This window comes from Perissodus microlepis, chromosome 7 (assembly GCF_051167445.1).
Source record: "Perissodus microlepis isolate ML-2025 ecotype Zambia chromosome 7, ASM5116744v1, whole genome shotgun sequence".
Classification (NCBI taxonomy): Eukaryota; Metazoa; Chordata; class Actinopteri; order Cichliformes; family Cichlidae; genus Perissodus; species Perissodus microlepis.
This window is the reverse complement of record NC_140467.1, coordinates 38496212-38523919: the sequence shown is the minus strand read 5'-3', so window position 1 is coordinate 38523919 and position 27708 is coordinate 38496212. Positions and strand designations below refer to the sequence as shown.

Below are 27708 nucleotides of genomic sequence, written 5' to 3'. Positions count from 1 at the left end.
TTAAACAATAACTAAAGTGAACATATGTTTACTACAAAGCTACAAAGAAAAGAAATCTGATGCAGTCACGTCTGCATGGTTCTGTCAAACAAAAGTAATAAATCCCCAAATCAGCCAGGATGATATACAGAGTAGCAGCCTCTGTGTGAACAAGTCAGAGCCAGTTTAACAGCATTTGTAAGGGAGTTGGCTACATATTGACCAACTCCCAGATTAAAATGTGTTTAGCTTATCAAGCAGAATGAATAAATGCAAGCATAATCAGTTAGTCTTCCTTAAGAGCTGGACAGTAAGCAGGAGAAATGTTCTCTATCCTGGCAACAAGTCATCAGCGGAAAACCGATGATCAGTTGTATGGCTGGAATAATGGTCCTGTGACAAAGTGGGTGAGAACACCATTTGTCCATATTCTTAGTTAACATTCTTGTTTTGATTTAGCCATATCTCACATGTATTCTGTAATAGGCAAACATGTACTATCCCGGGTTTGTTTGTTTTGCACTTTTACAGATTATATAACATAACATCTTGGTTTAAATCAATTCTGACAAAGTTTGTTAAGTTAACATGGTATTGATTTTAACTGTTTAACGGTTTAATTTGAACTCATCTTACCTAGCTGTCTTCCAGGAACAAAAAGAGAAAATGTAGTTTCACTTACTGTATTTATAGCTTTCTGGTTAATCTGAGGTCACAGGAAGAGACCAGGTGAAGGAGGGGGAGAATCTTTGCAATTAAATTTGATTTTAGCGTGTGTTTATAGAGAAATTGATTTATTGTTGTAATATGTATTGATTACACCGTAGAGTTTTTATTGCTAGGAAAGAGTAGCAGTATACGTTTGAGTATAGAAATGTTTGCCTTACCTACCTAATGGAATAGTCCAGGGTGAGATTGTTTGGCTAAGTGCACTATTTAAGCAGATGAACGCAGGTGTTTGGGGAAAAGGACCAGGTCAGTGTAGCTGTGTGCATGTTGACCTTAGTTTCCATTGCATTAAGTTCAGTTATGTTTATTTGTACTGAGTTAACTATGGAGTTAAGTATTGTTTAGTCACAAAATGGTGAATAAATCACTCGCTACACTGGACAGCATCCATCTCCTGCCATTCTTTAGCCGCTTAGGTCAAATCCTACCACAGGTCCTATCTCAACAATATAAATTGGATCAGGAGTGACGTCCCCGGTCTGCAACATTCATCAGCTGATTGTACACCATTTCCTTAGACTGCATTGTTCTCCAGCTCCACTTGACCTCTGGCATGTAATCCTTTAAACACTCTCATATTTATATATACACAGAGGTGCGTGGTAAGTACACAGGGACAGGAAAACAAAGAAAGTGGGTCTGCTCATGTGTCCTGTCCAATGAGAAACTTGGAAAAAAATTTTTTTTTTTCTAAAGTCATTAAAATTTTCATCCTGTGCTACTGTTAACTGAAGACAGGGAAGTGGCTGATGTGATTGAGAGAAGGAAAGTAGAAATATTGTGTGTGCAGGAGATCAAGTGGGAGGGAAGCAAGGCCAGGAGCATTGTATCAGTGGGACAGCTTGAGCAGTTTGGAGACAAAATTAGAGATGCAGGGTTGAGATGGTTTCTGCAGAGGAGGGAAAGTGAATGCACTAAACAAAGGATGCTGAGGATGGAGCTGCTAGGCAGGAGGAAAAGAGGAAGACCAGTTAGCCTTCAAAAGCATGTCATATTTCAGCCTAAATGTTGTAAAGATTTTATTTTAATTTTTTTTTTTTTACAGTTTTTACAACAAGAAGATTTTGTAGTTTGAACCACCTGTGCAGGTTTTGTATGCCATCTTTCACATCCTCAAACGCACAGTCACCTTTTGTCTTCAACCTGGATCTTGTCGCCGTCCTGGGTCCGCAACCCAGTGTTTTGTATTTTGAATTATTATATAGCCCTTTGAATTCATTATTTATCATTTGATTCAAAGTTTTTTTTAGAGTTCTTAGTCTTCTGGTTTCTGTCTCTGTGTTCCATGTTTGCTCTGTCTACCCTGTCAGCCTAGTCCCCCATCAAGTCCCTGTCTCTGTGTTATGTTTCCTACTTTACTTTGACAGTCTGTGTCCTATGTTAATGTTTTCAGTTTTGCTTCCCCTTGCTCTCGTCATGTTTGATTACTCCCAGTCTGCATTTCAGTCATGCCCATTTCAGATTATTCCACTCAATATGCCTGAAAATCTGGGTACCATTGAATATTTCAATGGAAAAAATAGCAAAATACCATAAATACTATAAAATTATCAGCCGACCTTCTGAACTTTGTTGGTAGAAACAGCTATGTTTAAATTTCAGCTGCCAAATAAGTCCTGAGGTTTTATATCCAGTCATATATAAGTCTACATCAAAAACCTTCAGGGACTATATTCTGCATCTCTTTATATTTTCAGTTTGCGCAGAATGACTGTGAACCAATAACTGCCAAATGGGGTTAGTGCCCTGGATCTGTTATTGTACATATGTGATTCAAACTAGATAAACATCATGTCACATCACCCATGGAGATATGCAAATCCGACTACCAGACAGTACTCCTTCTATTCCCCGCCACACCAAACTTATACTAGAATTGATTATCTTTTGTTAGACAATAAATTGACCCCAATGGTAATGAATGTAGAATACCCTGGTATAGTACTATCTGACCATAGCCCGGTCACACTGAAACTTAAATTCCCTGACTATACACCACCTCAGAGGATGTGGCGTCTTAATAGTAGATTGTTGGCTGATGATGATTTTAAAGAATTCATCAATTCGCAAATAGTTTTTTTCTTGGATCTTAATGATACTCCTGATATAAGCAGTGGCATTTTATGGGACTCATTAAAAGCGTATATACGCGGACAAATCATTTCATACAGTGCTGGTGAAAGGAAAAGAAGAATGAAACGTACCACAGAATTAATGAAAGCAATAAAAGAAGTTGACCGGGCAAATTCTATGACTCCATCTGAGGAGCTGCATAGAAAAAGGATTTTGCTCCAGACTGAATATGACATTCTGACAAGTCAGTGCGAGGAGGATTCATATCTTAGGTCAAGACAAGATCTCTATGAGCATGGTGAGCGCGCCGGTAAACTCCTGAGCTACCAGCTGAAACAATCAGCAGCTGCTGGTATGATAGTAGAGATAGGAGATAATGTGGGTAATAAAATTATAGATCAGAAGGGGATTAACAATCAATTTAAATCTTTTTATGAGGACTTGTATACCTCAGAAATAAATGATAGGGACCGAGTGAAGAATTTTTTTGAAAACCTTGAAATACCACCATTAGAGGCAGCAGATAGAGATAGGTTAGAGGGACCCATATCTGCCACGGAGATAGACAAAGCAATTCGGAGTATGAAGACAGGAAAAGCGCCGGGCCCTGATGGGTACCCAAGTGAGTTTTATAGAACATTTGCTCCCGCACTGATTCCCTTGCTTTGCAGAGTATTTAAGGAAGTTCTTGATAAAAAAGCTCTGCCCCAAACAATGTCACAGGCCTTGAGCTCTGTACTCCTTAAGAAGAATAAGGACCCACTTAAATGTGAGTCATATCGCCCAGTAAGTTTACTTGGATGTGATTATAAAATACTGACCAAAGTACTGGCAGCTAGAATTGAGCTTGTTATAAGTAAGATAATACATCCGGATCAGACAGGGTTTATTGCAGGTAGACAACTCTCCAGCAATCTCCGCCGTCTGTTCAATGTAGTATATACTGCTGAAGATAACATTATGCCAGAGATTGTGATATCCCTAGATGCCCACAAAGCCTTCGATAGAATAGAGTATCACTATCTGTTTACGGCCCTCGAGAGATTCGGCTTTGGTCCAATATTTTGCTCGTGGATTAAAATAATTTATTCGAGCCCCCAGGCTATGGTGAGAATGAATAATATCATATCTGAACCCTTCTCTCTATTCCGGGGAACAAGACAGGGGTGCCCTTTGTCACCCCTGCTCTTTGATGTGGCAATTGAACCCCTTGCGATGATGCTGAGACAGGCTGCTGAATTGGTAGGGATACAAAGGGGGACACAAAACCATAGGCTGTCCTTATATGCTGACGATCTCCTCCTTTTCCTGTCAAACCCTGCCATTAGTATCCCGGTGGCCCTTGGTATTATCAAAGATTTTGGGAGGGTGTTGGGCTATAAAATTAATTTAGACAAAAGTGTTCTTTTCCCCATTAATAAACAGGCGAGGAAACTTTCTTTCCGGGCCTATCCCTTTGCAATACATAAGGATAGATTCACATATTTAGGTGTTAATGTAACTAGTAAGTATAAAGATTTACTGGACTATAACTTTAAAGTTGCACTGGACAAAGCAAAATTAGACATGGAAAGGTGGGCATCGCTCCCCTTATCATTAGCAGGGAAGGTAAATTCTGTTAAAATGAATATAATGCCACGGCTCCTCTATTTATTTCAGACGATACCGATTTTCATTCCTAAATCATTTTTTAAGGAATTGAACAAATGTACGTCTGCCTTTATTTGGAAAAAAACAGTCCCCAGGATAAGAAGGGAGTTTCTTGAGAGACAGAAAGAAGAGGGAGGCCTGGCTCTGCCGAACTATATGCACTATTATTTTGCTGCTAATATACATAAGTTGTTATTTTGGGTCAAAGAGTTAGATGAGGATGAAACCCCAATATGGGTTCATATGGAAAGGTATGTCTCTAGCCCAGTGTCCCTGCGCTCCCTGGTCTGCGCTCCTCTACCCTTGAGCAAACATTTTTACACAAACAACCCGGTGGTATCTAACTCTTTGAAAATTTGGACTCAATTCAGATCACATTTTAAAAACAGAAACGCCCTCCTATCTGCTCCCATCTATGGAAATCACTTGTTTCCCCCAGCCCTCGGAGGAACAGCCTTTAGGGAATGGCATAGAGCTGGGGTGGAATGTGTCAAACATCTTTTTAAAAATGGTACTTTTATGTCTGCTGCTCAACTGGAAAAGGACTATGGAATCTCCTCCAAGACTAATTACTTTAGATATTTCCAGGTTCGGGACTTTGTGAAAAAGTCATTCAGCCCCTCCCTCGAGCTTCCACAAAGCGGATGGATAGACGAGCTGATGGACACAGATCCGACTGCTAAGGGGACAATCTCCACGCTATATGCAAATATTCAGAATGTGGCTTCCCCCTCCCTGGACAATGTAAGAAGGAAATGGGAGGAAGAATTGGGGCTGGACATTTCAGAGGTTGACTGGGGAGGGGCTGTAGATCTAGTACACTCTGCTTCTGTATGTGTAAGACACGGATTGATACAGTTCAAGGTGTTACACAGACTCCACTTGTCAAGGGAGAAACTGGCAAGAATGTACCAGGGGGCCGATCCGACCTGCCCCAGATGTAAACAGGTGCCAGCCAACTTATGCCACATGTTCTGGTCTTGTTCCAGGCTGAAAGACTTTTGGGCTAACATCTTTAGAACATTCTCATTCATTTATAATAAAGATATGGAACCAATGCCTCTGACAGCCATCTTTGGTGTGGCACCGAGGGAAATTCAACTAACAGCCTCTCAGAGGAAGGCAATAGCATTCACCTCATTGTTGGCTAGGAGATTGATTCTATTCAACTGGATAAAGGCAACACCGCCATCCCATAAACGCTGGGTGGAGGAGGTGATGGCACACCTCAAATTAGAACATCTCAGATTTACTATACAGGGCAACACCAAGAAATTCTTTAAGGTCTGGCAGCCTTTCATTTCCTATGTTGAAGATGAGTTTCCGTCTACTCCATAACTGGCAACTCCCCCCCCCCCCCTTTTTTTTTTTCTCTGTCTGGGTATAGTTTTTCTGTATGAATGATATGCTTTCTGAAAACTCAATAAAAACACTTTGATTAACATCATGTCTATTGGTGGGAATATTGAAAAGGATAACCAATAGATTTTATTTTGGTGAGCTTGGACAAGCATCGGAATCGAGACAGTCACTGGAAAAATGAAGTTAAGATGATGTGAAAAGAAGAAATGAGCCGCAACGCTCTGAAGGTGACAAAGTCAGAGCAAAACCAAGCGGGAAATTCACTGACATTTACGAAAGCTGCAAGCATGTACACAATACAGGGGACTGCTTGAAAAACATACAAGCAAATCATCACAGTCTGCATAATGGAAGAAGGGAGAGAAGGGCACATATTACACACACATGATTTCTTTAATTGTTTAAATCATATTGTCCAAAATCTGAGCAAGATCTGATCTAATGTAAAGGATAACGTTCCTAACCGCACTAGCAAATCCACCAAGAAACGACTCGAGGAGAAGATATCAATGGATATCCAGAATGCCTCTTACTCAAATCTTTTATTTTTATTTCTTTGAGAATTGTAGATAGCCAATATATGCAAGAAAGAATTTTGTAGCTTAGGTAATTTGAAATGGAGTGGTCAAAAATGTTGGAAAGCTGATGCCAGAAATTGAAGGCGAAATATGGAAGAAAAAAGTTAACCTTGCTAAGGACAGCTATACTAACATCTTTTTTTATTCCCGTGTTTGGTTATTCTACTTTTATCTCTAGACACTGTCCAAAAATTTACACAAGTTGTATTTTTTAAAGAAATCTAGAAATTTAAGAAATTGGTTTGATCTGAGCTTTTTGACACTATGCCACATCAAAAGTCACTTAAATCGCCCTTCTTCTCCCAATTCTGATGCTCAGTTTGAACTTCAAAAGACCACCTTGATCATACCTACCTGCAGAAATGCACTGAGTTTCTGCCATTGTTGCCAAATGATTGATCAGATATCCGTGTTAACAAATAGTTAAACAGATATGTTTAATAAAATGTACATTTATTACACGATAATTAATCATGCACAGAAAACTCTCTCAGAAGTACTGATGTCTATCCTGTGAGGTATCTCAGGGTTTGTTATCTGATTAGAAGCTTTTAGCCATCTTCCAAACCAAACTTAAAAACTACTACCCTTTATCTACAGCAGTGTCTACCGCTGTTTACCTTTCCCTTTGCTGACCCATTTATATTGTGCCGAAGTGCATGTGCTCTTTGTGATTTTCGAGGTACAAAAAGCTAAAACTCTTTTTTGTGACATGTTGTTGGATTATGTACAGGTGAGTGCAGGGTTCAAATTTCTATAAAAGCTATATAATACATAAGGAAACCTTAGCTCACCTTCTTTACTCTCAGACCCACTAAAGTTCAATTGCTGAATAAAAAGCACAACCCCATTATTAGCACCCAAGACCATTCTTAAATAGAAAATTAACAAAAATGCTACTTGCGTCACATCACAGCTGCCATCCTTCCTCAAGACATGCGTCACACAATCATATCAGCTGAATTCCAAGTAATGCTTAAAATGGAGGGCATGATTCAAACACAATGGCCATTGACTTCAACTTGGAGGTGCACAAGGCCAGAGGATGACAAGGATCAATTAACTTTGACTGATGTGACTTGACAAGCGGTCATTTTGGACATCTTAATGCAGGGGGAGGCAACGGTGTATCTTTAAAGAGATATTGTAAAATTGCTAGGGTGAGTCGTAGTCATCATATTTGGAGCGAAAATACAATTTGAATGCTACATTAGCTAAATTATTTCATTGTTATTTAAAGTAACAGTGACCCCCTGCAACCCTGAAATGTTCCTTTTTAAACGCTAGACATTTCAGTTTTGTTGGATTTGGACTTGTTGGATAGGACACATGATTTAGAAATGTCTTCATAACTCATCTTCTAATGTGAATTTTAAGGAAATCTATTAATATGAAACAATCTGTAAGGTAAGCCAGTAAAACACTACAGCAATGCAGAAACATGCATCCAACATTCACCCATGAGTCATCATCACAACGCAATTGAGGGCGCTCTGAAATTCAATTGCCAAACCTTTGCCATCGCTGAATATTATTAGTCATCATCGACCACATTTACCACAGCTGGGAGAGCACGAGAAAATTAAGGGGCAGACCACACAACAAACGTTTTGGGTCTAAGTCAGATAATATCATTGGTTTTATGAGAGTCACACATCCCACCTGCTACTCGGCGGCTCGGAGGCATGAATAAATCACAAGAAATTGGCAAAACAAAAAAAGAGAGGGAAAAAATCCCATCAATCCTTTGTTTAAATGAAAAAACCCAAAAATAATGAGGGCAATAAAACGTGGTCTCTGAATGGAAACGCAAGGATTTGAACTGAAGCCGTGTCTCTGGTGTGATTCAAGAAGGAAAAAAAAACGAACCAGACTGGCAAGACAGATGGTCAGGACAGATCGGGGTGAGTGATTCCCCGTCTTTGTACCACTATGGGCTCAAAATGTGGTCATAAATATTTTGTACTTGTAAAAAAGATTTGTATGTGTAAAAAAGATTTGTGTGTACGTAAAAAAGATTTGTATGTGTAAAAAGAATTTGTGTGTGTGTAAAAAAGATTTGTATGTGTAAAAAGAATTTGTGTGTGTGTAAAAAAGATTTGTATGTGTAAAAAAGATTTGTGTGTGCGTAAAAAAGATTTGTGTGTGGACTTAGCCCAAAAAAACCCCTGCAAGTTACAAGTACGAATTTTGACCCTATTTTTCTTCCTTTCATCTGATTGGTCAATGTCATGTCAATCACAAATGTAACAATCCAATCAGAGAACAGATGGGTTTGGCTGTCGGAGGGGCGCTTTTTTGAACTGCAGGTCCTTGAAGGGTAATACAGTTTGAAGCTGGAGGATCTCTATATAAATATCCGATAGCAGCTAGGTCCCCTAACTTTCAGCAGCTGTTGAAAGGATAAAGTTGTGCTATATCAGTGGTTAGAAATACCATTATTACTTTAGGATTAGTTTAACACAAAGTCAGGGCTGACCCGGGACCATTGCTGTGAGTCACAGTGCGCAGCATAAAAGTCCTTTCACATCAGACGCAGGATGTGCTGCTAATGCTAACTGCTAACTAAAAGCAAAGGATCCAGAATTTGTAGCGCTGGCTGCTGAGCTCTGTGGGTTTTTGCAGCAGCTCTACCTGTACTAGATGCACCTGCTCCTTGTCTTTTCTATCTCTGACTTTATGTCCTCTACAAGAGTTTCTGTTTTTTTTGCTGGTTCTTCAAATGTTCAATAAAAACATGTATGCTAATTCATAACGAAGAAAGCTTTGTAATGAAGACTGTCATTTCCAAAACACTGCCCGCCCCCACCCCGCGGTCCGCAGCGCTGTTGAAAAGGCTGTGGAAGTCCCTGTATTAAACACGTAGACCTGTGACACAAAAATCACCAAACTCGGACGACCACAGACTGTTTTCCTTCGTGGTGATGAAGGAAAACGCTGGGTTGGCATGTAAAAGGGCATTTATTCCCTTCAAAGACCTGCAGTTCAAAAAAAGCGCCCCTCCGACAGCCAAACCCATCAGTTCTCTGATTGGATTGTTACATTTGTGATTGACATGACATTGACCAATCAGATGAAAGGAAGAAAAATAGGGTCAAAATTCGTACTTGTAACTTGCAGGGTTTTTTTGGGCTAAGTCCACACACAAATCTTTTTTACGCACACACAAATTCTTTTTACACATACAAATCTTTTTTACGCACACACAAATCTTTTTTACACATACAAATCTTTTTTACAAGTACAAAATATTTATGACCACATTTTGAGCCCATATACCCTGGAGTATGTGGGCCATGCTCACAGGTACAATCGGACCCATTAGCCCCGTGTTTGCTTATTTTTGGAATTTGATCAAAGATATATGTAGTCATTACGTCATCTGACATTTTGGTAAAACTATATAAAAATGACAAGTAATAAGATTCACACAAAACAGCTGGCACACAGTGAACTGAGGACTTACAGATCCAGCATTTACTGGCGGTGCGACATCAGGTTTCTGCAAGCATCTGTGCAGAGAGCATGCTAACACAACGCTACCAGAAAATCAAGACTCATGTTGAAGCTAAGGGTATGCTAGTGGCGTTTGCTGTGATATCTCTTTGGTTGGCATTTGACTTAGTTTTGTGTTGTCGGCTTTTCATTAAAGCTTAAACACCAAATGAAAGGTCATATAAATGTCATGCATGACCTGCAAATGCTGCTGATATCTCATGTACTGTCTCATATCACCCCGGAGAAACCTTCCCGAGGGATTAATAAAGTTAAATTTAATTTAATCTAATAACTTTAATCTCAGCCAAACCGATTTACTCACGAGCAAATAAAACACTGAAAAAGCCAAACAATAATATTTTTAAGTTATCAAAGTGACTTATATATCATGTTTAACCCGAGTAGCGAAAGACCGCGGGGGTTTGAAAACGACGTGTCGGTCGGCTCAGATATTTGAAGTTTACACAGCTACATTCTCACCTGAAAATATGTTAAATGTTTTTTTGCGACCCAGAAAGAGAAATAAGAGTAATATTAAAACTAAGTAGCTGCCCCCATTGTTGGAAACTGGAATTGGCTGGGCCGCGCTATGAATTCTGCGATATGGTTTTTCAATTTTGTTGTCTGGGTGGAAAATCGGGAGAAATTCGGGAGAATGATGGCTCCGGGAGATTTTCGGGAGGGGTACTGAAATTCGGTATTCTCCTGGAAAAATCGGCAGGGTTGGCATGTATGGTTGTGGCAACATCACTAACCTTGTCAAACACCTCAGAGTAAATCATATCACAGAATATGACGAGCTTATGTTGAGGTGAACTGAAGAGGAGGACAGGGACAGGTGCTGCTAGGGCGAGACAGACGTCTCTCACGGAGTCCTTTAGTGCTGCAGGCAGGCAAGGTGTTCAAATAGCGCACAACTTCAGTTTTTTTTATTTCTATATGATGAACTCTGCATTATTAAGTGGTAAGAAGAAGTAATCTGATGTCCTGTAATCATTATGACGCTATAATTTGAGATACAATGAATAAAATAAGGTTTTGTATAAAGTATCGGTATCGGATCAGTATCGTCGATACCACCCTGAATATTACTTGGTATCAGATCGGAAAGGAAATCAGTGGTATCGCACATCACTAGTGCTAGGTGGTCGTGAATCTAGCAGGAAAGCATGGAGCCAGCTCAGTCTTCTGCTTTCTGATTGGCTGATCTCTATGCGAAGCCCTCCTCCCAACAGCGCAGGAATTCGTGAATTTGTGACTGTAGAGGGCTCATTGGAGCAGTTGCAATCACTAATTTTAGAGGTTGTGGTTGAAAGTAGAAAAAAGAATAAATATGAGTATATTTTGAATTACAAGTGAGTAGCTCTCAGTATATTTGTATAAATATCAATCCGGCCTACTTGTGGATATCTTTTCTGCTATTCTATAAATTAAAAAAAATTATTTTCAAAATACAATTTTTTTAAATTAATGGATTTATTTATTCACATATTCTTTCATTTTATCCTGCAGTTGCTCACATCACCATATAAAGAGTATATTTACCAGCATATAGGGGACAACTGACCAAAATTTAAGAGGGGGACATTTTCTATTATATCAAAAAAAAATTAAGTAAAATCAAAAGAGTGAGAACATTCATACTATCAGTGCAATAATGCACTTTCTGACCACAGAAAACATGCTATAAACTAAAGCGCACAGCAAGACATTTACATTTATAAGTGTGCTCTTCTGTAAAGCGTCCTTGGGCGCTTTACAGAAGAGCGCTATACAAAGGCGCTATACAAAGGCGCTATACAAATACAAGTTGTTATTAATAATATTATTACAACAAGAGTCAGTCTTATGCACCGGGCTACCTTTACAGGCTACACAACAAAAAAGAACAACAAATAACTTACTATAAACTACACATGGCACACTTAGCTATAACCATGCACAGACGGTACATTAGAATATGGCTAATGTGGACCCAAAATGCAAATTCAAAGTCAAAGTTAAGGTGAACAAAAAGCGAAGTACATAAAAAAATGAACTCATTCATCACAGATGGCAAAGGAAACACATGAGCTGACAACTGTACAACAAGACAAAGTGCTAAGGCAAACTGAGGCTTTAAATACACACATGAGGTAATTATGAAGTAATACCACAGCTGGGGAAAACAAGGCACAGGTGACAAGAATCAAACGATCAAGACAAGGGGGAATTAAACTTAATACAAGGCACGAGATAGTACAGAGTACCAAAATAAAGCAGGAAACAACAACACACCTACAGAAGCACATTTAACAGACATGGACGCCACTGGAGGGCAGAAAAATCGAAAGTCATGGAATAAACTATAAGGAATTTTTCCTATAATAGCAAAGTACAAAAGGAGAAATAACCAACAGCTAGAGTCTAGAATGCAAAAACCAAAATGACCAGCACTAACAGCAGACCAACCAGAAACATAAAATAACTAGAGAACCAATTTCTGCCAAGGCAGCCCACTCTCTGGGCACTATTTACTTTTAAGGAAATAATATTGTGTATTTTGTATATATTCATTTTGTTGCCTTTGTTCTTAGAAGTTTTCAGTGCAAAAAAATCAAGTGCCAGCTGCAGACTTTAATTTTGAATCTAATTATTTTAAAAAATATTTTTATTTATGTTGATATAATACATGTTTAACAGTCATTTGACTGTTTAGTGACTGTTCATAATGATTATTGTTTATTTCCTGCTCTGACCTGTCCCTAGGAAGGTCTGTGCGTAACAACCAGGCGGACCCAAAGAGCCGTGCGTCAGCAGACGTGTGCTGGGCACACTCAGCTTCCCTCCCTAATGAAGGTGTCACACAGCGAAGCCGTCGTAAAGGAGTGTCTTGTGATTAAGTTGTGATTAAGTGTGTTCATGAATCTTTACAGTAACTGCTAATTCTTTTGTCAGGTGAAGATACGAATGTTGCAAATGCTTCATGGATACATCTCATCATTGGATTATTTTTTCTATTTTCTATTATTTTCTTTAATGTTGGTTAAGTCATCCATACTCTGTGACAGCCTCATGTAAAGAGACCGTCCAGGTCTCTAACTGTTTGTATGAAACGTGTGCTGTGCGTGCCATTTTGTGATCTACAGAGCCCCTTGTGGAGATTTTGAGATAAGTGGTTTACTATCTCAGCGAAAGTTGATGTTATTGCAATTGAAGTCAATTGTTTGTCTCTGTTTTCTAGGAAACCACATTATCACCCACACGATTTCTGTCATGACTGCACGGAATTTAATTACTGCTGGAAAGAAGTTTAATGGAAACAGTGCTTATAACACGCCTGTGGGGCTTTATCACAGACAGTTAAGGAAACTCTTGGATTGTTGCACTCTTTCTGGCAGAAGACTTTGGCCAATTTGAATAACAAACCTCAGCAAAAAATGCCACTGAATGGTCAGGTACAAGAGCTAGACTGAAAATGAGTGAAAAAGCACCCAAAGTCATATGAGTCTAATGTAAGATTGAAAAAAAAAATCAGGGTTATCCCCTTAATGTATTTTGAATGAATATTTTTGAGCTTTTTGGATAAAATTGTTTGGACAAAAAGTACTGGATTAATTAGAACATAATCTCTTAGAAAAGATGTGTTGAAAAATGACATAAAAATGTCTTGTCACTTCTTGTCACTTCTTTCTACCAACTGCAGAGGGCGCTGCTGCTCAATTAGTGGAGACGGCTTTAGGAAACACGACATTTCTAAAAGTGATGCTTTGTTTTGTTTAAAACTAAAAACAAGCAAAAAAACCCAACAAAAAACAAACAAATAAAAAAGGCGTAATGAGGGAAAAGTAGAGGGAAGAGGGAGGTTGTTTTTCATCAGTTTGAGAGCAGAAAAAAAATTAAAATGGTCACGGTAGCCAAGGAGTATCAACTCAAAAAAACTCAAACTAAAACCAAGCGAGAAGTCCCACTCAAATATTACATGCACAGGTGTGACAGAGGTGCTCTAGCACCAACCATCAGAGAAATCACCCTTTTCACTGGTTGTGTCTCACTGAGAAAGGCTTTCCCAGACATCTGTCTGGCTTCTCCACCCTTTTGCTCTGCTGAAGCTCTGCAGTCTTCATGCTTGTGCCACTTCTGCACATGCTCTGTGTCTTCTCCTTTCTTTAATACAGTGTAAGCAGGTGTGGCGAATTGCACCGATTAAAGTGTGGGTAGAAAGTAAAAAGAAAAACGCTCCAAAATAAAGGCATGCAAAATATATACAAACATGCATAAAACCATACTATAGAACCAACCCAATAAAAGACAGAATAAAGCATTAAAACTACTGTTAACTACTTCTGCCCTGACACACCTGAAATCACCGTTCAGTGCGATAAAATGTCCAGTTAAGTCATTCTCATGTAAATTTGAAGCTGTCATATGACAGTCAAACCACCATGATTTATATTGTTCCCCCACAGACCATTCTTTTTCTCTTATAAAAACGGCATTTGTCTCAAAATATTCCAGATTTTTCTTGTAGAGTGTTGTAAACAGTGTTTATCAAATACAGTTACATAAACTCTTGGATTGTTGCTGTCTTTCTGGCAGAAGATTCTGGCCAATTCAAATAACAAACAAACAATCAATCAGAGGCGGAGCCAGACATTTTATACACCGTGGCTTAGCCCTAAAAGGTAGTATGCATGTGGGATGGGGGGGGTTAGAAATAGGGATGGGTATCGTTTAGGTTTTATCCGATACCGGTGCCAAACCGGTACTTTTGAAACGGTGCCGGTGCTTAAACGGTGCTTGAACCGGTGCTTAAAGAATGGAGAACACAAACTTTGTCCAAAAACCTCTCATGTTCAGCTGTTTTTTTGTAAAAAGATAACAATGTTTGCCTTTTCTGCAGCTATGGGGCATATATGGTATCACTCTTGGCTGGAAGCAGTGCTTAAACAATGGAAAAAAACACAAACTTTGTCCAAAAACCTCTCATGTTTAACTGTTTTCTACTTTTTCTTTGGTCATTTTAGCCTTTTTGGCCAGGGTGAAGGGAGTATCTGCCATCAAACAAGAAGACAGCCACATGTAACTACGACGGTGTTTGCTAGTTCACCTTACATGCATTAATGTAATAACGTGGTTAGCCTACTCAATGTAATTTACACACGAACAACATTAAGCTACTCACGCAGAGAAGAACGGCTACTGCTGCCATCATCATCCGTCATCATTTCTGCTACACTGGCAGGGCTAGGGGCCAGGACTCTATCCTTTGGGTTCTTGGGGGATGTTGCAAACTCCGGGTCCGATAACAGGCACCACACCCGCAGTAGATGTGCTCGATGTGAGGTCTTGCAGCAAGCTATCAAATACATAAAACATACATACATAAAACAGGACTACAACAGTTCAAAATCAGGACTACTTAGGACTTAACCAAGACAGAACCAGAATCAAAACTAGATGATAGTAGCACTGAAAGTCATCATAGATCTGCACTACACTGACAACACCCCTTTATTGTGGTAACATGAGACTGTATCTTTGAAGCTTGAGTTTTGCGAACCTATCAATGACATTTTCAGTGTCAATATTATTCAAGTATTCCTTTTCAATAGATAATTTGTACCATATTATTTTTTTAAATTCTACCAAAATACACTATTTAGATTCAGAAAAGTTTATATAACTATTTAGCCTTGTTGTGCAAACAAGCCTGCATAACTTCATAAATATAGAATGTGAAAAATAACAAACCTAAAAAGATACACAAGGTACTTGATACATGTTCTGATGAGTTTTGGCAACCATTTGACTAACATGTGTGTCTCACCTGCTCTTGTTCCATCTCTGCTCTGTCCTCATTCTCCTCATCTCCCTCTCTGTTCCTCTCTCTCCCTCTTTGTGCTAAAAATCAAGCCAAACACCAACATCATCAAATACACAGTTGAAATCAGATATTTACATACTCTTCAGATAAAAACAAAAACACCTTTTTAATTGTAAAACATCAAATCAGACTAAATGTTTATTTTTTTAGATTGATAAATATAAAAAACATATTTGTTCAATTTAAGAGTAAAGAGAGAAACTATCTGTATTTCTTAATTGCAAATGGCACCAAATTGTACTCAAAACTGAGCCACACTTATGGAGCTCCACAAATCTTTTCCTGGTGTTTTGGTTGATATCTCTTGATTTTCCCATTTCAAAGGAACAGGCTCTGTGTTTTGCCTTATATGCATCCACAGCTGTGCCACCAATTTACTCACATGGACTCTACTAACCTATCAGAAGCTTCTTAAGCTCAGAATGAAATCGTCTGCAGTTTTCTTATTAATTAACAATAAACTTAGTGTATGTGTACTCCTAAATTTGATGAAAGTGATAAAAAAATAGACAGCTCTGTCTCTCTTTATTCTGACATTTAACTAATTCAAAATATATTTCAATATTTATTTATCTAAAACAAAACAAGTTTACTTTACATTCATGTTCAACAGTAAAAAAAATGTTTTTGTTTTTTTCCCTAAAGTGTATGTAAATATCTGGTTTCAACTGTGAATATACTGCTGTGTGTTGAAATTCCTCTTGTTTTGCATAGAAATATACTGAACAACATACAAAGCATAATATATAAAATAACATCTACCTGAGTTTTTTCTTTGAAAGAAGCTCCTTATGTCCATTCTTGTATATCAGTGCATTACTGAAACCAATTTAGAGTGCTTTGTTTAGCCGTGGAGGGTAACAACTGAAAATATGAAATAAACACATATGTAAGCTAAGACTCTCTAAAAAAACAGCATTGTTGTTGTTCGGCTTTTCATTTCGCCATTTGTTGATTCACTGGAAGAGCAAGTAAGGTAATATGGGTCAAGTGATCGGTTTGATATCAATCTTTCGTGATACACCGTCATATTTACATTATTTGTACAGTACGAATGATTTGCTTTGGTACCTGGTCAAACTTAAGCTCTCCTCTGTCTGCAGCAAACTCGCAGGCAGCAGCTTCTCCCCCCTCGCTCACATGCTAAGTGATGTGCTCAGTCGTCTAGTGCCTGAGCTCGGATCATACCAAAATGAGGGGGAATTTACGACTATGCGCTATGTGCTTCGAATATTGTGTGTAGTTTTTGTTTTATACAGTTGTCAGTCAGGCATCTAACTATGAAACAAATTACACTCCAAAAGACCCCGGGCTTCTGAAACAACACCCCGGGCTTAAGCCCAGTAAGCCACCCGCCCCGCTCTGCCGATGCAAAGAAAGAAAGAAAGGAAGAAAGAAAGAAAGAAAGAAAGAAAGAAAGAAAGAAAGAAACAAACAAAGAAACAAACAAGCAAACAAAAACTCCAATGAAAATGTGATGATGCTCACACTTTAACTTGGTTCCCAGAATTTTTGCTTCATACTGATAACATGACAAATTTAGTTGTTGCTGATTTCACCAAATGTTCCAACTTTATCTTTAACAGCTTTGTTCTTTCGGTTACTGACAGTGTTCTTGATAGCAGTGGTAATTTTTGCAGCATGGCAATTGCTGTAGTCTTCATGCTTGTGATCCCTGAGATTTGTATTTCAACCAAAAACAAAAATCTTGAAGTCATAGGATGCCTTTACTGCTTTTACAGTTGCTATGAGAGGTAAAAAAAAAACACAAAACAAAAAACGTAACAAATCCTTTCTGGAGAGACATTTGATGATCAGACAAGACAAAGGTCGAGCCATTTAGCCACAATGACAAGAGGTATGTTTGCAGGAGTAAAAGTGAGTTTTTCAAAGCTAAGATCACCGCTCCACCTGGAAAGCATGGTGTAGCTAGTAGCTCTGGGGATGTCTTGCTGCCAGTGGTTCTTGTGGATTGAATAATAAAGATGGAGGACTACCTCTCCATTCTTCAATGTGGAGCTTGAAAAGCTGGACACAACTGGATCCAACAGGACAGTGATCCAAAATACACACATTCGTGCTGGTGTAGCTCTATCTATACTATTCATTTATCTTTGTGACTGGTCAGTGTGGGACGATGTGGCTGCTTTGCCTGAAACACAAGAAAGAGAAAGAGGAAAAGAGCTTTCAATCTTTATTTGCACAAAGTAAAGCTGTTCTCCATCCTAACTAGCAGTAATACTAACCTTTGAATTTGCCCACATATTGTAGGGCAATACATACTTTTGTTTGGATGGCAGTGTTTTCACTGTTGCTAAATTGTATTTATACTTCCAGTGATTTCAAATTAGGAAACTGTGTTACCACTCATGCAATGATATTAATGTGGTGTAAATGTTAGGTGAAGTGAGGCCTCAGTATCCACTATGCCCTCCTTTTTCAGGAGCTTTTCAGAATCCATGCTCCCAATAAAGGTTTTTTTCAGTGCAATGTTTGCCAGCATCCGGTAGAAGGCCATCTCTGTACAATTTATTTTCTTTTTTCTTTTAAGCGTAACATATGACATGTACAGTGCTGACTCTGTGAAGAAATGAGCACATTGCACTTATTTTTCCTACAAGAAGGGGTTAAATGTCAGACTTCTTTACACTGAAAGAAAGGGACACATTTGAAGAGCTTTGCACTGGTTGTTAGCTGTAGTTGTAATGGATGAAGCTGAGCTGTATTTGGCTCACAATCTAAAACAAATCTGACACCCCTAAATTATAATATGATCATGACATGTGGAATGTAACTCTGGAATTACGGAATGTTGTGGACAGGAACCCAAGTCAGAAAATGGTTTTGTATTTGTGAAGTGAATTAGCAATAAGCTCATGCCTGAACTAATCTTAGTCTATTCTCTCGGTTAAGTTGTTTTGACATCTCTTCTTTTTTACCAGCAGAGGGTAGCACAATACAATAATAGGTGGAAGATTTTCAGGAAATCCTACAGCAGGTATCACTTAATTTCTATATCTTTTCTTTTAGACAGCTGAAAAAATAGAAGTTCTCTCACAAGTATTTGTATTGCTTATTCAGCTTTAAAACATGAATACACACACACACACACACATATATATATATAGGGAGACTTGACTGAGATGCAATGTTGGAAACACACAGACAAGCAGAATTATGTAATCCTTATTTTTTTATGTGATCTTTTTCATTTAGTTTAGGAATAATTTGAAATAATAGTGTCAATATTACACATGTTTATATTTATTTTCCCTCATTGTGTTGCAATTACAGTAAAGGCTGTAATTCATAGATCACATAATGACAAGAGCATAGCTTCTGCAAAGATACACAACGCACATTTAGCACATTTCCAGCACCAACCTGGTTGTAGCCTCATTTTAGACTTCAAACTAACTGACTGACTGAGCTCAACCTACGGGGCCACAGTCAGTGTAAACAGGTGCAAACACCTTCTAGTGTCATTTCCAATAAAGATAACCCTCCATGGCCACCGAAACAGTATCTTAGATATTTAAATACACAGTTAATGCTCATCATTTTGTCCAGCTTGCTGAGGGCGTGACAGAGATAGATATTAGGATTTGCAATTCATGAATCTTTCATGGTCATTTAAATCCAGACTGTATGTGCTGAATCTGTCTAAGGGGTTTTATCCTTTGTAAAGGCTGTTACCAGTTCAAATGCCTTCCATGCAGATTTCCATTGTGGTTCCAAAGCAACTGCCTAGGCATCCCATTACCTTGTACCATCTCCAGTGACTGAAATGTTGTTCCCTGTCAGGTGTTTAGAGGTCTGTGTTGTGTATTCAGCACCTGTGCCAGATTCAGTGGCCCTGCTCTGAGCTCTTTGATGTGTGTGTGTGTGTGTGTGTGTGTGTGCGTGTGTGTGGGTGTGAGAGAGAGAGGACAGGCGAAATGCAAAATGGACAGCCCCAGTCCATTTTGCTGCTTCTCTTCCCCATGACCACCACCTCTGAGTCCACAGAGGGCTATCCTGAAAGCTAAAAACCTTCACACACACACACACACACGCACACGCACACACACACACACACACGCACACGCACACGCACACACACACACACACACACACACACACACAGAGAAATAAGCACAAGCACATTTCTGTGTGGGCTTAGTCAAAAGCCACTGGTAGGAGCCTGGCTGAGAATTTATATCATAGTGAATAAGCTTTCACACACTCTCCTCTCACACACTCAAATTAAACTCATAAAAAACAAAAAAACTTGCTTCACAATGCCCTTTTCTCCTTGCGGCATCTTGTCATAGATCTAACAACCAGCATCTCTTTGAACACAACCACCTATAGTTTTGAGGATGCCATTTAGAAATTGTGATTTTAAAGGATGTTTCTTGTTGATTAGTACTTGGATCTTTTTGTTATGGGAGCATCATGAAAAAGAAGCTAAAAGGAGCAAAGAAAACACAAGAAATATGAGCAGTAAGAATCTGGCATGGAAGGAAGATGGTTAAAATCCCCAAACTCTCTGTTGTCAACATCTATTATAGTTCCCAGATCCAGTTCTAAATTACAGTCACGATAGCTGTGAGTGCATAATTTTGCTGTCTGATGAGGGATTGTTGCCAACATTGTAGCTGCATCATAAACTGTATAAACGCTGAATGTAGCCCCTCATGTCAAAAACATACAGTCTATTGTCTGAAAAATGAAGCCAGTGTGAATATGCCCTAAATCTGTATTAATTTCTGTGGCCAGCAGAGGGCGACTCATCTATGAGATGACAACACGACTTCTCCTGGAACTCTTTCTGGCTGTTTGTTTGTCTGCAAACTCTTCCACCAGCATCAGGAGTTGGGCAACCAAGCTTGGCACACAGGTACATCTTAGGCCCCTGAAGGTTCTTATCTATATCAGATATTATGACCTCATCATGATCCCCAGCAACCACCTAGCAACTGGCTAAAATTACCCGCTTTTAATATTGATGTATCTACAACACAGAATTCTGTTGTTTTAATTTCACAACAGTAACATTTAATCTAACGCCACAAAAACTGAATTATGAGATGATATATTACAACACAACATGTTGCCCAGCAACCACTTAGCAACAGGTTAAAGTGACCCATCTTTGGTACATAAACAACATCTGCCCTACGTGTTTGTGGTATGAATCACTATTGTCAAGTCCTCTTCTGTACACATATTGTTAATTACACTTTCTTTTAAAACACAGCAGATTATAATGCAGGGTATGTTTGAGGCTTAGCTACAATGTGATTGAAATGGTGATATCACATGGGTGCTCCATACTTTGCTGTACCCTTTGCTCCTGACAGCAAGATTGCAATGGCCAAAATCCTAAAGACAAGTCTTCAAAGCAGGAGTACACAAATATCGCAGCAGCTGCGTACATTTTTTTTCATAAAGTCTGAGACGCACTCATTTTAGGTTTCACCTTCAACTTTTTTGAAAAATCGTCCATTGTTTAGATAAAATAGTTGAACACCTGGTTTATCACTCCTTTGTTTGTGAAATGAAAATACAAAATTAGGCCCAAGTAGTAATTAACAGAATTGTGCTGCAGATTATGTGCTAAATCGCTTCCTTATCTTTGCCATTGCCCCTCTGGATTTTAATTTTTCTCCCCATCTTAACATCTCTTTGTCTTTTCCTGTGTTTGTTGGTGATTATGATGTTTTTTTCTGGGTGTCAGTTTGCCCTTTTCTAACCACTTTATCAGTCAACTACAGCAATCTGTCTCCACATGTTTCTCTTTTTACTGTATGTGCTCTTCCTGTAAATCAGACCGCTGCCAGGTCTCAGCTTTGCAAGCAGTTCATCCAGTCTTGAATATTTTAGTTACAGGGTTATTGATTGGTTCTGCTGGGCCCATCTGGAAGCTTAAGCAGTAAAAGTGCCATATCTCAACGGTAGAAGACGCTGCATGGACGATAACTCCTAAGTTTTTTTTAAACGACCATATTCCAATAATACTAAATCAAATACATCTGAATAGCCACTTTCATTGTTATCAGCCCAAATGGGACACACACACACACACACACACACACACACACACACACACACACACACACACACACACACACACACACAAAGTGACCCATCCCTGCTGCATTTGCCTGTGGGTGCAGGTGCTCTCCTAGTGGCTGGTGAGCCACACCAGTTAATTAATACCACTGGAGTGTGTCAAGAGAAGGGAAGGAAAAATGCTGTTGTTGGCAGAAAAGTGAATGAGTGACTTTTTAAACTTTTAAACTTCATTTTACCTCAAAACAGACTAAAAGTTACGGGTCTGCATTCTTTGGGGTTGGACTGCATCCGTAGCCTTTGGGGGGAATACACAAACAAACATTCATACAAATGGAAACCCTAACACAGGCGTGGATGTTTGAGCCTGCGTACTGTATGATGAGGATGCTGGTGAAATGCATGTACGTGTATGCGTGTGAGTCTTTCAAGACTAGACAGACTTGACATCCTGTTGACTTTGATCTCTTAGCTTGAAGTATCTGAGGTGGTAAATATTTTTGGATTTGTAACATTTTCTTCCTCTGATACTCTTTCCTCAAGAAACACGGATATACTGCGTAATCCCCTGTGCCAGCAGATCTCTTTATAAACCCATTTGGTGTAAGTGTGAGGTGTGATTTGTTTTCCTGATGAACAGCACTGACCATTACAAGAGAAGACACATTTAAGAACATCAGACAGAGGGGGAGCAGCTCCCAGTTGGTGTCTGCAAGCTGTCATGTTACCATCGTCTGTCTTCAACCCTGGGCTTTCCTTCAAAAACACAAAAATAATTACACACTCGGGCCACACAGTAGCAGAAATAAGCACTCAAAATAACACAGGGCACTTGTGTGACAAGAAAAAAAAAAAAAGAAGTCATTCACAGATATGTTTTTTATTTTCCTACAAAAATATTTTACAATAGAAAACACAGCTTAAAATATACACAGTCCACTTAGTGATGCAACAGCTGCAGAACCCTTCAACTCAAATATATCAGTCTATAGGTAAATATATCTTTACAGCAAGAATAAATTCAGCGGGGATACAGGGAACTGTCAGTCACCAAAAAAACCACTCTTTGAACTCTATGAGCTGATCAAAGCAATGTAAAAGATACTGAATTATAAACTGATTTCAATAGTAGATACAACTAAACTGAGTGGAAGGAATGCTTATAACCCAGAGGTGAAAATGAGCAGCTGTTCCTTACTTAGTCCGATGATTCAGGCATGGAAACTGGTCCGTGCACCTACTCATCCATGCATCCGTCTACCTCTCACAGCAGGAGTAGGAGCATTCAAACATCGATGCTCGTTGCAAGCACACGAGAGCACAGGCGGGATGTTCGTGTGTGTGCACGCAGTGGGGTTTATTAAAAGGTCGGTTCCACAAATAAAAAAAAATATCATGTTTACCTCTGGTGCTATGCTGCCTTGCAGGTAGTTTTGGTTTTATCTCTCCAGTTTGAGTAAAATAGAGATGAATGGAAAGCAGCAGTGCTTGTGAACACACAGAAAAATTACTCTGAATTACTTGCAAATTCAACAGTAGTGTATCTTTTCAGAAAGTGTTCTTGTTATTCTGAATAATTTACAGGTCTTGTTGCAAACTGGAACTAATTTTTAACACCAGAAAATCACTGTGAGTTCTGTAGGTGGTCAGAGCAACACCAACATTATTTTTGGCATAGAAAATGTATTGTGGTACTAAAATCTGTGTGTGTGATGTTTGTTTTTGTCTCTCTGTGTATGGACAGACTGCAAATCAATTTCCTATTGGGGACAATAAAGTTAGCAAAATCAATCCATGTACATAGCTGGTTATAATCTGAGTTTGAATATAAAAAGAAAACATGGTTTAGGTTATTTAAAAAAATTTTGGGCTGATAATGGATCAGTGCTCCTTTTTATAATGGGTGTATTCCTTTGCACTTGCCTTCAAGTCAAAATAAACTTAGTATGTTTGTCATGTGATGATTTGCTGCTGTAAACTTAAAAAACATTTCTATTCCCTTACAATTTTTCCTTTGCAGAGATTTGTCCGTTAATCATTTGCTGAAGCCGTTTTCACACATGCACTGTGGCCCTGAACCGAGCACAAGCATTTTACATGGATCAGACAATAAACAGTCTGTACCCAGCCAGCTCACTAAAACAAAGTCCATGCGATGTCTGATTAGGTGCATGTGAGAATAGTACATGTAACTGACCAGTGGATTACAGTTAGTGGGCTTTATGTGTCCTGTTCCCTTTCCAAAAGAGTACCTGAAGTATCTGTTTGCTGCATGAAGAAAAATTATGACAATGCACTGGATGAATCTCCTCACTTCTTCTCTTGTGCATGTATGAAAACAGCTTGTAAAGCACTGACAGCTGGGTGATGCCCATAAGAATGACTGCTTGATGGCAGTGCCCCTTGAAAGTCATGGTAAATAAATAACAGCAAATTTAGAGCAAAAAGATACTAAATTATATAAGAAGAATATTTTCCAGTTGTTGGTTTGTTCACTGGCCCTCTGTCCCATGCTTTAGCATCATAGCAGTTCAAAGCGGAGAGCCAGCGAGAGCGTCCAGAGAGGCGGCAGCAGCCAAACGAGGGACGGGGATGGGCGGACACCTAAAGGCGAGGCGGTGTCAGAGGTGCAGGAGCACACCTCGTATCCGTTCTCTGCGTGGTCTGGGTGGCGGTGCACGTTGACTCTCGTCTCTGTGCTTTTGGGCTGTGTGTCCGGAGAGTCTGACTGCATCTCTGTGCACAACAGCCAGTCCGTTGCGATGAGGCGGGGGTATCCTGCCTCCACCTCCATGTCGCTGCCTGGCACTCGCCAGTACTCCTTCCCCTTAAAGAAATAGGACGAGCCTTCGGAGACACAGATTAGAAGGTGGGGATTAGTGTGTGTGTGCATGAACTACACATAAAAGAATACAATACTAGACTTTATACTAATGGCAGTTCAGAATAGTCTTTGCTCTTCGCTCAAAGCTCAATAAGCAGAGAACACATTAAACACCAAGGGCTATAATTTGTACCCAGCGTGCTAAGTGTTTATGTTGAGCATTTTCACTTATTACCTTGCCCCACAGTACATCTGTTTGATAAACCAGAATGTGTTTTAACCAGGTGTCTACATCCATCATGGAAAATTATATCATTTAATTTAATATAACAGCTGCGTTTTCCACCAGTGTGCCTTGGAGAGGAAACTCCGCTGCAGTTTACAAACTTGCATGGACCGTAGCAGAAAAACTATAAACCTGTCTCAGAAAAAATGACATTTATATACAAACTAAATGACCACAGCAAAAAACTGTGGAAAGAAATGCAAATTTGCTTGATTTTAACAAAAATATCCATGTGATATGAAAGACGGCATGCTTATTTATGCAAGTTGTCTCTGGTGAAACAGGTAATTTTTTAAATGTACTTTCATTTCAAATTTTATTTAAGAGTTATGAATCAAACCAGTAAAAATGGGACTCATGAAAATATACATGGAAAGTATATAAGGCAAAAACAGAGTTTGTATAATTCTAATGAAAGTCAAATATTGAAAATTTATATTTGGCATGACCACTTTTACTCTTCAACACACTCTCAAATATCTTAGGCAGCTTCATTCAAAGCTCTTCTCTGGATGCTGACGGCCTTTTCTTTCTTTCAAGATGATCCTATATAGCTACAATAAGAGATCTGGGGGTGTGGGGAGGCCAATCCATTACTGACAGTGTGTGTTTTTCTATCCAGGTATGCTTTTACTGTTCTAGCAGTATGCTTGGGATCATTTTCATGCTGAAAAATGAAGCTGTCAATGTGCCAATCAGATTCTCTCTACATGGTATTGCATGGTGGATCAAAATCTGATGGTACTTTTCTGGATTCATAACTCCAACACATTTGATCATCACTGTTGTACCTTTCTGTCCTCCTCTGTAGATAATCATTAAGATTTGAACCAGTAATTACAAATTTGGATTCATCATTCCAAACGACCTGTTGCCACTGATTTCCAGCGCACTTTTTGTATAATTTGTCACACCTCAGTTTTTTCCTGCCTTCATTAAGAATGGCTTCTTTACAGCCAACCTTCCAATCTTCTATTTTTGATAAGGCTTTAGCAAACAGTACATGGATCAACAGAGGGGTCAGATGAATCAGTCAGGTCTTTGATGGATTTACTGTTTCTTGGAGACTTTTGTTTACTGTTCATCTGCAGTAAAAACTCTGAAAGAGCTTCAGAAATCCTGGAGAACTGCTGCTCAAGATCACTATAAAAAAAATTACAAAAATGCCTGGTTCCTTGCACGCAAAATATACGTTTGCACATGCTGTACTTTCATATTAGATATTAACATGTGATCCTTTTGAAGAAATAATTAAGTAAAACTGACATGCACTGGATATGTAGTATAAAGTGGATTTTGTATTTGCCTTTGCTGCTCAGACCATAGCAATGCCTTATGGGTGCTCTTGACATAATAATTGAACTGTCAGTTGATTGCTACTGATATACCCACCACTGTGCCTGTCTATTCACTACAAGGCACTTAAGTTAATTAGAGTCACCAGAATACCAAATGGGCATTGGCACTGTGCTTCTGATGTAAATGCCACTTTGCTGAGTGCCATTATGACAAATATTTTCAGGGTTTATCAGATGTGGTATTATGAATGATAATAACATACAAAGTTTGTGGGCAATATTTTCATCGCACGTTCTTTTTTCTTGCTCTATTTCTGATGCGGCTATAGTGAATGCACTCATTGAAATTGTGTTCATTTGAGACAAAAAAAATTGAATTACAGAATTAAATGAAAAACTTAACACCTCCAAATGAATGCATTAATATGTGCTTAAAGTTTTGAATGTAGTTTACAAACTCATAATAAGCTTCCTGATCTCTCACAGACTGAATTCGTTAACGTGAAGGCGCCCACCTCCTCCAAGGCTGTTCACCTGATTCCTATGAATTTTTTTCATTAACCAGTGACTATGACAAACAAGCAGAGGGAAGTAAACATGTGATAATGGTGTGGCTCATTAATAAGTGAGTGGCAAGAGATAAACAAGTGAAGGAGTTTGAGCAAAGTGAAAAATGTTTTCCCATTGTTAATGGCCTTGGAGCTCGCCAAGTACAGAAGAGCTCCAAGAGCTATAGCTTCATAACTCCGGAGTGAATAGTGTTTGTCTGTGAATGCTTATTCAGACGTATATATACACCTAAACCGCATCTTATTCTATCACAGTGTGTGAGGAAATGTTGGAGGAAGTGGGGAAATGAGAAGAAAGACAATAACAACAAAAGATAAGGACTTATTAAGGCATATAGGACCTGTAGCCATAATAGAAAATGCTTGATATTGTCTTCAGAACTGCTTTAATTATTTGTGGCATAAAGAGAAAGTGCCAGAAACATTCTTCAGAGATTTGGGTCCATATTGACATGATAGCATCACACAGTTGCTGCAGATTTTTCAGCTGCATATTCATAATGTAATCTCTCGTTCCTTCACATCCCAAAGGTGCTCTACTGGATTGAGATCTGATAGCTGTGGAGGCCATTTTACTTCAGAGAACTCATTGTCATAATTGAGAAATCAATTTGAGATGATTTGAGCTTTGTGACATGGTGTGTTATCACCTCAGGGAACAGGTACGCTGTGCTCACAAAGGGATGGGCATGGTCAGCAACAATACTCAGGTAGGCTGTGCCATTCAAACGATGCTCAGTTGGTCCTAAGGGGCCTAAAGTGTGCCAAGACCATATCCCTCACAGGATTACATCACCAGGAGCAGCCTAAAAAAGGCAGGAATTTATCCATATTTTCATCTTGTCGATAACAAATCCAAACTGAAATTCACCAGTCAAGGTTCTTTCAATTTCCTAATGTCCAATTTTGGTAAGCCTGTCTTGGCTGACACGAGTGTGG

General features: G+C 38.9%; 1 protein-coding gene across 1 annotated transcript in view; it reads right to left on the bottom strand.

Moving 5' to 3' along the window:
- Positions 1-22656: 22656 nt before the first annotated feature.
- Positions 22657-27708, bottom strand: part of LOC146383596 (matrix metalloproteinase-17-like) — an 89937-nt gene continuing 84885 nt past the window's right edge. Inside the window, exon 10 of the mRNA XM_084934928.1 lies at positions 22657-24639. Within this exon, the coding sequence (XP_084791054.1) occupies positions 24314-24639 (326 nt within the window). The 3' untranslated portion in view covers positions 22657-24313. The remainder of the gene's footprint in view (positions 24640-27708) is intronic.